At 42.4% G+C, this 11215-nt stretch overlaps 1 protein-coding gene across 1 annotated transcript; it reads right to left on the bottom strand.

Moving 5' to 3' along the window:
- Positions 1-4295: 4295 nt before the first annotated feature.
- LOC138207289 (apelin receptor B-like) lies at positions 4296-6563 on the bottom strand. Its single transcript, XM_069164414.1, has one exon. It carries the CDS (start codon positions 6476-6478, stop codon positions 5408-5410), a length of 1071 nt encoding a protein of 356 aa, XP_069020515.1. The 5' UTR covers positions 6479-6563; the 3' UTR covers positions 4296-5407.
- Between the last annotated feature and the right edge of the window lie 4652 nt (positions 6564-11215).

Consider the following 11215-nt stretch of genomic DNA (forward strand, 5'->3'; position numbering starts at 1 on the left):
TCCCTTGGGGATTTTTTTTTTTCTTGCATCAAGATTATTCATCAAAGATTAAAAAAAACAAATTCTAAAACAGCATTTACATTTGTGGGCTGCAAACAGGATTACAAGAATTAAATCACGTTTTTGATGACACCTGCGTGACCCATTTTAAGGGCTTAACGGTTGCATGCTTTTATCCCTCTGTGAATTTGATGCCATTTAAAACAAGATGCACAGTTGATAACACATATACAACTTTATATAAATTTGTATATCTTCGTCTGCTACAACAAATAACTGAAATGCTTCTTTTTTTTATTGTGAATTACAGCTTGAGAAATTTATTTGAAATATTTTACATTGATTTGTAGCAGAGTGCACAGCAGAGAAAAATTTTAACAAGAAGTTTATTGAGAAATTTAAGCTGCGACCCAGACTTTAAAGTCATAACACTACTTTTATTAATCCTGTAGCCCACTTCACTCAAAATTGTGTTTCGCTTGTCGTTACTTCTGTTGGATGTTTGAGCTTCACTGTGCAGAATAAATGACTGATGGGTTTGACGCTGGATGGCTCCTTTCACACCCATCTGAAGGGGGAAAGTTTCCCTGTGCTCCGCTTAAACCTGAGTTTAAGATGCAGATGTAAGAGCAGACTGTTGTGGTCCAATTCAAAAATTTGATGTGCAAACACCTGAAACATGCAGTGCATACACGGAGAATGAAATACGAAACATTTTGTGTTGTAATGTTAAACTTTTTAAGCATTTGCATATTAACAGATTTTGGAGAGAGAACATGTGATTAAAAAAATATTGAGTTCAATGGATTTTCTTGTTGGAAAAAAAACATCTTTAAACTAAAGCCTCAGCCCAAAATCCAACGATTTGTATTAAATGTACTCGTTAGTTTTCCTCAGAAGGAAGTTGAGTCTCCGCAAAGTGACTAACATGAGTTGCACAAACACAAACACACATACATAAATACACTGTGTGTGGCAGCAGTTTGTTGTTTCAGAGTCCTTCAATATGTGACTGCAACAACACAGGACAATTGGCACCTCCAAATTATTTCCTACAGATGAATGTGCTGCCATGTTAAAGCTGAACTTCAGTTACTAACCAACACCGTGGATGCTGTTGAGATGTAATTCCTTGCTTGTCAGTTTTTACCTGTAATGCTTGAATCAGTGCAGCTGAGCCTCTGAACTGGCTTGGTCCCACTGCGGATGACAGGGCCTCCATTGAGACCTGAAGGAGGGAAGGATGCACAATGGAGAGGATAGAGGAGGGAATGAAGGGACACTTTGTGCACAGTGAAGAGGAGGATCTTCTCTAAGACTCAAGATCCGGAGTCACCCAAAGCTTGGGCACTTCCGCTCATTCGGAAACGACGTGTCTCCACTAACGATGGCTGGCTTGTGTGAACGCCTTTGAAAGGTCTGCCATCACAGGAGAGACAGAGAAGGAGTGAGAACAGAGGGTGAGAGTGAGAGGCACATCTGATTTGTAACCTCAGGTGTTTGAGTCACATGTCTGCCACAAAATATACTGTAACATAAGCTTTATTGTCTTAATCTTTGTCATGTGCTCTCTGATAAGATAACTTCTTTGCAGAAGAGTGTGCGAAGCACACACCCTTGTCTTCCAAGACCTCATGTGGAGCATGCTGAGGGCCCTAACAGCAGAGCGATGCCTCTGAAAGACAGGATATCCCGGTCAGGAACCCTTGCCTTGCCCACCCTCCACTCACCCTTCCTGCTCAGCCTGCTGACTCCTATCCTATCCGTTGGGTCTGTCGTTCTCCTGGGACGGTGCTAGGAAGGAGTTCGGGAAGACCGGGTGGGAGGAAGCTGAGGGTCCTCCAAGACTCTCTCCAGGGATCAGCATCTCATCCTACCACGCGATTGCCAGACCAGACTCAAGGTCCGGTCTGCCGGCTGCGCTGCTCAGCCTCTATTGTTGGGAAGGAGCAAGAAATGCGTGCACACTTCCTTTGTCTATTTTCTGCTTGACCTGGTTTATTGGGTTCTGATTTATGAGAGCTGGACATGTGTTTCTAACATACAGTAGGCCTGGCTGCAAGCCTGCTTTACAATAACACAATGGCGTGGGCTATTCGGCACCCATAGATATGACAATGAATGAGTTAGTGAGCAGCCCAACAGAAAGTCGTTTTACTTTTGCCTCGAGTGTTTCCTGATTTACATTTACCTGATAAACAAACAGTATCCCGTCCAGTAAAGAGTTCAGTTTGGACCTTTTCAGTCTGTAATGCGCTGGTTTACAAGGAGGATTTTTGCTTTCTGTCCAGATTCAATGGGTAATTTCAGGAAAGTTAAAACTAAATCATATCTAATATTAATTCATCTCTATTAGATTATTCATCCATTGGATTAGAAGCTACTATACGAATTCCCATTTAAATTGAACATTATACTAAATATTATAATATTGAATTAAAAAATACTGATGCATTTATTTGCAGGCATCATTTTAATGTTGCTGCTGGTCATGATTAAGGAATTGTTGTATAATCTGTAACAACACATGATATTTGATATGTTGACCACTTTATTTGGTAAAATCTTACCAAACCAGCAGCTAAAGATGTGAAGTAAATGTAATGAGGAGTACAATATTTCTCTATACTACTGTGTAGATGTAAAGTAACATAAAATGACAACTCCTTCAATAAAGTCCTGGTTCTTAAAGATAATCCATAGACTTCATAGTTTCAGGGTAGAAAATGCTCCTCATAAAAACTGTTCACTGATCCTTTAACTGGTCCTTTTTATTTCCATGGAACAAATCAAGCAGTTCGAGGTTGTTAAGTGATTAAAAAAGACTTGTATCAGGAGTTCACTGTGGTTTTTATTAAGAATATAATTAGTGGTATGAGTTTGTTTTCCTCAGACGACGCTGTTGCCTGTCTTTGCACAAACAGAGCTGCTGTTGCCTCCTCACAGAAAGCAGTGCTAGTTTACAGTGTTTGACTGAAGCAAAAGTTAAATGATAGTTTATGCTTGTGAGTTGTTCACATTGTTTATTTCTTAGAGAGGGAATATGAGGACTGCTTCGACCCTCGGGATTCCCTGCCAGTCTTCTTCCAGTGTGGACACACTTAATTGTCCCACTGTGTAATTACATTGGAATGAAAACACTTGTGTTATCATTTCTGAGCAGTCATCTCAGACAAACACCCGGCCTACGTACGATCAAAGGAAATAAATCGTATTTCTCTTGTCGCACTTTGTGTAGCTTTGGTAAAGTTCATGCCATGAAATCTGCGTAACACGATCACATAAGCTTCATAAAACTGGGAAACTCATGAAAATAATCTCTCCAGGTTATCTTTCACGTCAGGCTGGGACTTTGATGCTGGGAGGTGGAGGATAATATGACAAATCATCTTGTAAAAAGAAGCTGGTGCATATAGCTTAAATGCTGTTTTACCAATAAAACATCTTGTTTTGCTGACTCTCGGGTGCATAGTCTATGCCACAGTGCTTATTTAATCTACTGCTGCACGTCTGTCACAGTTTTTTTTAATGTTTTATTAGAGATAGAGGCTGAGGGAGTTCTCTTTCCTCTATAGACACATGTTCTAGACTAAATTCAGAGATCTGTTTAACAAAGATTTTGTTTACATGTCTGTGTTTGTGTCCCGGCTCGGATGAGATTAAGCTGAGCTGAGACAGAACGTCTGTGGCTGCAGCAGCTGGACTTCTTTCATTCACCGAAGACATCTTCACCTAAAAACCTGAAGTCACTGCTGAAGTTTTCCCTCTACAAAGAGTTCAGTTTGGTCACATTCACCCCAAACTGTCCTCTGCACCGTTCTGTAACTGTAACTGCTTTAGACTAAGCCACGCTCCGTCACAGGTATTACAAAGAGACAGATAGTCGAGGCCCATTACAAGTCAGTAACCAAGGATTAGTCCAATCCCTCTGTCTCCCCGCTGTTGCTGATTACATCCTATAAAAAGCTCATTACAGTCAAGACTGGTTAATCACTGAATTGTAATTTAAAGCTCAACCTGGTGTAGTGTTAAAAACAATACATTTAATTATAATAACATAGTTGATCATGTTTGATAAATTTGTGAAAACATGGCGACTGAAGGGACGTTTTAGATGCATTTGGGATGTATTGGTACAGAACAAGAATGCTAATGTTGTAGTAATTAACCCTTTGAGGATTTTAACACCTTTGGGTCGAAGCCAAAATGTCTTGCGGGTGATCCAGTTTGGAAACGTTTGTACTTGCTGATTGTTTGTGAGCAGTGAATTGCAAGAGAAGAAACAAACACGTTGGAAGAGGGAAACAAGTCGAACATACATTTCCTGGCAGACATATGCTTTGATTTCAGCCCCTGCGAAACACAATGGGAAGGAGACTGCCTCCTCTCAGCAATGCACCAACAGGAAGAGCAATATTCAGTGGACAGGAGAAAATACATTCCAGCATGACTTCACAAGTTATCCCCAGAAACAGAGTGACACCAGAGAGAGAATATTTGTTTCTTCAAAGCACCTTTCCTTTAATTAAAAATCAAAGACATGAATTCAAAAGGATGTGTATTCACAAAATGCTTTAATGTTGTTGTCAGGAACAAATTCATTGATATTCTGACACCTAACACACACACACACACACACACACACACACACACACACACACACACACACACACACTCCTTCACACACACACTCCAACAGACTGTCAAAACAGTCACCTTTTAATTGGACCTTTCACTAACCTGAAAACATTTTGTCAGCTGCCATCTGTCTGTCTGTCTGGTTTGTCTGCCCACCCTCTCACACCCACACACAAACCCCTTACCACACTCTTATCAGACTCCCAGCAGCTCTCGCTGATTGGCACACCTTCCTACAAACACACAGACATAACACTTCTGGCCATGGTGCAGATACTACAGACCAATCTGGAGAGCAGTGTAGTCTGACAAGATATCACGTATCAAGTTTACTAATGACAACAAGAACAGCGGGGGCAAATGCATGAGTAATACACTGCACCGTGACTTGAGGACAAAGTTTCAGAATTCAAAGCTCAAGCACTTTGCATAAAGTTCACAGCAGAACCAGAGAAATTCATGGTCCTTTTCAAATACATTCCACTTTTTCCACACAAAAAAAGTCTGTTTTACTCTTGTTCCCTTGGAGTTCAGTTTTGTTTCCCTGCTGCTGAAAGTGAGACTGGAGTTTCAGTGTGGTCAAGACCCCAAAACCACAAGTCTTCTTCAGTCAAACGTCTGTAGTCCACCGAGTCAGAGGGGAGCTGAGGATACACCCTGAAACTGAATGCAGATGGACTGTAAGCAAACACCCATTGCTGCAAAGTTACCTGCATTGTTCTGCATGGTTCACCTCCTCCCCAGCACGCCTCGGGGCCCTCAGCTGTAGTCACACCTTTGTGGCCAGGGACTGAGCCTCTGTCTTCTGTGAGGACAGGGAGCTGGGTGGGCTGGTGTGCAATAACTTCTTAAGGTTGAGTAGGCACAGACACTGGGACCTGAAGCGCAGGTCGAAGAAGGCGTAGAGGAAGGGGTTGAGGCAGCTGTTGACGTAGGCCAGGCAAGTGGCGTAGGGGTGAGCCAGCAGCAGGAAGCGCAGGAATGCACAGGTGGCGGGGAACAGGTCCAGGTAGGACAGGGCGTCGGCACTCTTGACGATGTGGAAGGGCATCCAGCAGGCGGCAAACACCACCACCAGGGTGGTGATGATCTTCAGCAGCCTCCTCTTGCGCTGGTCCTCTTTGCGCAGGGTGTTGAAGTGGCGGGTGACGGTGCAGCCAATGAAGCCGTAGCACACCATCATTGCCAAGAAGGGTAGAAGGAAGCCCAGAGCTGAGGAGGATATGCTGAGGCCGGCGATCCACAGGTTCTCCTGCTCTTTACTTGTCACCACCAGGCTGAAGTCCATGGCGCAGGACGTGCGGTTGGTCTCTGCATCATATTTGGTGGTGCGTAAGACGAGAGTCGGTGCAGCCAGCAGACCGGACAGCAGCCAGATGGCTGTCAGGGAGCCGTGGATGTGGCCACGGGTGCGCAGCTGGGTGCTGGACAGGGAGTGGACGATGGCCAGGTAGCGGTCAAAGCTCATGCAGGTGAGGCAGAAAACACTGGCATACATGTTGAGGAGGGTCACGTAGCTGCTGATCTTACAGAGGGCCATTCCAAAGGGCCAGTGGTAGCCCATGGCTGTGTAAACGGCCCACAGAGGCAGAGTGACCACGAAGGTGAGGTCAGCCAGGGCCAGGTTGCCAATGTAGACGTCTGCAGCTCGCCGCTTGCCTTGGGCTCTCCACACAGTGAAGATGACCACCCCATTTCCAGAGAGGCCGAGGATGAAGATGAGCATGTAGAGCACCGGGATGACAGAGTACGACGGCGTCCACTCTGAGTAGTCACACATAGTGGAGTTTTCTGTCTCTTCGTAGTCGTAGTACTCATAAGGACCCACAGTCGAATCCATCTCTATTCTTCCTCTGCTCTTCTGGTCCTTGTTTTTAGGAGAAAGAAAATTGTCTCTTCAGATAGCTCCACAGTAGCTGACAGCCCTCTGAGGTCTGTTACTATGTGTGAAATCTGCCTGGCCTTATATACCCCCACCCAGCTTGCACCCTCCCACGACACCCCCTCTTCCCCTCACAATGCCCTCCTCCTCCTCCTCCTCTCTGCTCTGCACACACATCCAGCCCCTGTCTCCATTCATTTCATTTGTGCCTTATCTCACGCCAAACATGCCATATTAGTTCACATGTTTGTAGTTTATTTCTCAGGAAATCAATTCTTTTTCTTCAGCCTTTGTTTTTATTACAAATAAAGAATTTCCTGACCTTTTGTGCACTAAACATTTGCAACAAGATTAGTTTTCTAGATTGAAAAAGTTGCAACAAATATATTTCCAATATTTCCTTACTGAATGGGAAGTTCATTCGACATGTTTTGACAGGAGTAATGTCTGGGCATGGAAAGTGTCACGAAGTGGGCAATTGTGAAATCAGTTGAGGATCATTGTTGCACTGGAGCACTCTCATTCACTGAAATTTAAATAGGAAACTATAACTATTAATGCTTCGTTGTCTTTTTTTTTTCTCTTGCCTGTACATGTTCAGACAGGTATTGTGGAACCACAAAATAAAGTGTTTCACATTTAGGAACTGCAGGTTAAAAAAAAAAGAAACTTTGACCTCTGACCTTCGACTGAACATGTACCAAGATATGAATCATTGAAAACATTACTTACTACAATTCATTTCGGATTGATTTTTTTTTTTTTTTTTTTTTTTTTTTTTTTTATAAAAATAAAACAGCCAGTATAATACACAATGAAAGGTAAGGGTAAGCACAAGGGCAGGTATGGAATATGGTGTAAAAAAATAAATATGCCCATGAGACTACAAAATAAAAGTTCTCATTTGGAAGTCTTAGTTTTTGCTCAATTATTCAACCCTTAAAATAAATTCTAAAACTCTAAAGTGTCCCATAAAGACATGCAAACTTTGGGCAAATTATGTTACATATCTTCCAGATTTTAATCACTACTTGCATTTGTGAATGGTTTTGAAATCTTGTAGATTTACAAAGTGATTTTCATGGTGTAAAAGAGACCAAAACATTTAAGAAACAAAATTATTACAGGACATGAGCACAAATTATACGTCAAAAATATTATAAATTATTTAATTGTCACAAAACAGTAGAATAATTAATGCTATGCAGCCAAACACTCAGTTCTAGTACACTAAAATGTATCAAAAATTCTAGTTGTATTGTAGAAGTGCTGTACTTAAGTACAACTTTGGGGTACTTTTACTTTAATTATGTTACTGTCAAAATTCATGTTCTGCTACTTTATGTGTCCATTTCACGAGGGAAACACTTTCTACTCTTTTTCATACTACATTTCTCTGACAGCAGACTTAATTAAACATTTTTGTTGGAGACTTTACACGTAAAACACTCAAAGAGTTTATAAAATGTGTTGCAGTTCTTTGCTTTTTCTGCTACAGAATATACACTGCTGGCACATTTTTCTAAATTCAGAGCTGCAAAGCTAAAACTGGAAAAAAATATATGTTAAACAAGTGGTTCTCTTTTTCTGTTTCTCTTCTATATTTGGTGTCCCAGGTGCACTGTCTCAGTCTTCAGCCTGCTCCGTCTCTCAGCAGAGTGGCAGCCGTGGCGCCGGGGCACCGGTCTTTAGACACAACTACTGTATCACTCAACAATCGTCCTCCTCTGATCCCTTCCTCCTCCCCTCCATCTCTGCCTCCGCCAACCTTCTCCCTTCCCCTCCTTAGTCATCTCCCTCTTCCTCTGATTATGAAGATGAGGATTTATTCCCGTCCCCTCTGCTTTCACCAACGTCATTTACTTGCGGATAGCTGTTTGTTGTTGCCAGTTGTTGGGATGTGAGCTCGCGGTACTTGTTAATCAAACTGATGTGATTGTGTTTGTGTGCCTCCACCCGAGCTCTGTCCCCTCTCGTCCGTCCAGCTCTTTGTCTGTCTGGCTTTCGGCTCTAGGACCTTGGGCAGAACAGGAAGAAAGCAAAGTGAAGTGAATCAAAGCAAGCTTCCTATCTGTGTTCTGCTGGGACGGAGATCTGTTTTTAGCCATGTTCGTTGACAGGGATGTGAACGTGCGGCTGCATAAAACACCAGGCCTGGGTGATCAGTCCACCCACTCACTTTTCCCAAAATCCCCTCATCAGCGTTGATGGAACAGTTTTCATAGTCGAAAAGTTTCCTCTTAAAAACAGGAAATGACATCTGCAGCAGATTAATCTACATTTTTGTGATTTTGATGTGATAGTTGTATGTCTTCAGACCATGCAGCATGACAAAAATCACATTTCATCTTATTCTTAGCAGTCAGGAGTGACAAGTTCCCAACGGCCTGAGCTGGAAGTTCCTCCCAGAGCATCCTTCACTCAGCATGTCGGAGAGCCTGTTTCCACAACATTCAGCTCTTGTTTTTTTTCCTCTTAATTGCCCATCTGTGTCTTATAGTGATTGTTGTTGTCAGTGGTGCTCTTCTTTCATGTGTGGCCTTGTGCTGTAAACCACACACTATGAAGACACAAGGACCTTCCTTGAGTTTTTCACTCTTATTTAACCACACCGAGGTGTTTCACCCTCAGTCCTTCATTTGACAGTTATCAATCAGCGAGGAGACAGCTACAGACAGCATATCCGGTGGGGTAGAGATGAGTCCCAAACTGTACACAGAAAGACACAAACACACTCTGCAGTGGAAGTCTGTCTGCAGGGCTGCAGAGCGCCTCTTTGATCTTTTATCGGGACCTTGCGTGTTTGCGAGCCTATTTTTGGTGATACTTGCAGCGCCAAAAGAGCATGAGGTGTGTTCTCATTGTTTAGGTGTGTGTGGGGGTCTGACAGTTGTTTGCTACGTGTATTAAGCTGTCAGACCACATGCACAGGGCTCCCCTCTTCCCCATGCGCAGAGACAGCTGGCTCCTCAAGGCTTCACTTGTGATGTGACCAAGTCTTGAGTCAGACTGGAGTTCTTCGGAAAATTCACGATACGTCTGATTCAAACACCTGGAGAGCAGCCATGACAGCTCTGATGATAAATGGACCCTCGGGCAAATTCTGAGCAATCAGCGCCAGTGACATTACCAGTCAGTTTGATATTCTCTTTTAATTATCAGATGCTGTCAAAGTCAACACTTGTGGCGAGCTGGACCATATGGACGTCGTCTGCTGTCCTCCCTTTTCTCCTTTCAGCCGGGACGACGAGGTGATTGACACCGAGCTGTGAGACAGAGGCCACCAGGATGGGAGACGTTTACATGTTTTCTCACTTCTCATCAGCTTCAGACACATTTTAACAGATATTTCTAGAAAGGAACGGAAAGGAGAGTATTTACACAAGTACTGCACTTCAGTCCCATTCAGTGGTACTTGTTAGTTTACTTGAGTATTTCCAGTTGATGTTACTTTATACTTCCACTCTGCCACATTTTAGAGTAAAATATTGTAATCGCTACTCCACTACATTTATTTGAAAGCTTTAATTACTCGTTACTTTTCATATCAATGTTTTACAGCTAAAACATGTAATCATTTTCAGTACATGCATTGATATACATATATTAGACACTTGAAGCCCAAATAATGTTAAATAAAAACACTCTAAAATGGGCCATTTTGCAGAGTAGGCCTACTTAAAATGTTGACATTTAAAGTACATTTTACTGATAGTAGTTATGTACTTTTGCTCAAGGCAAGACTTCTACTTGTAATTAAGTATTTTTTTATTGTTCTATTTTTTTTTATTTTACTTCAGTTCAAGATCTGAGCACTTCTTCCACCGCTGTCTGTCTGTACGGCCGGAACAGTGTTCAACTTGTCTTCTAATAAGTGAGTACCTTGGGTAGAGTGGTGAAGGATATCACGACAGCTGGTGGCCAGTTGTCATGTCAGACTGTGGGAGAAATATGTTTTCTGCTGCAATATTTCTGCAGCTTGGATACGATATAAGGTATAATATGAAGAGGACACCTGCATGTTTTTGTCTGGAGTCTGTAGTGCCCACATTAATGTAATTTAATTGTTAAAAATGGCAGGATGCTTTCACAAACAGCTGGCAAGGTAGTTTTTAATCTTTATCAGCTTCTTGGCTTCTCAGGCAACATTTTTTGGTCAAATCAATTCACTGTAGATTAACAATAATCAACACAATTGGCCAAAATCTATCAGGAAAGCACAACAGGTTCTCCATGATTGAAGCTGAGTGCTGAGAACATAGATTCTATTATTTTGTCCTCTTAATTGATAGATTCACATTATTTATGCTGTTTAGAGTCAGGACAAAGAAGATGCAAAGTACTTGGAAGAAAAGTGTGCAGGTCCTACATGTTACTCCAACACCAGGAAGCAGCTATGATGCAGTCCCCTATCCGAGTTTGAATTTATATCATAACCGTGCACTTTGTTTATCTGCTTTCAGCACATGTGCTAACGGTCGCAAGATGTTTTCCCAATGACCCCACTGCACTGCAGCCATCCAGAGCAGCAGCAACTACTCTCGTCGACCGGCTAACCTTCGGCAGACACGTGGAACTTCTGTGTTGTGTTTGCAGTTCAGTCGACCGGGACAGTCTGTTGATAGAAATCTTCCTGCTTTCAAAATGCTGCTGCCACCCGACCCAAGACAGAAATGTTTATTAAATGTAAATATT

Source organism: Embiotoca jacksoni, unplaced genomic scaffold (assembly GCF_022577435.1).
Source record: "Embiotoca jacksoni isolate LCO1_2020_lvr unplaced genomic scaffold, fEmbJac1.0.p SCAF_10, whole genome shotgun sequence".
Classification (NCBI taxonomy): Eukaryota; Metazoa; Chordata; class Actinopteri; family Embiotocidae; genus Embiotoca; species Embiotoca jacksoni.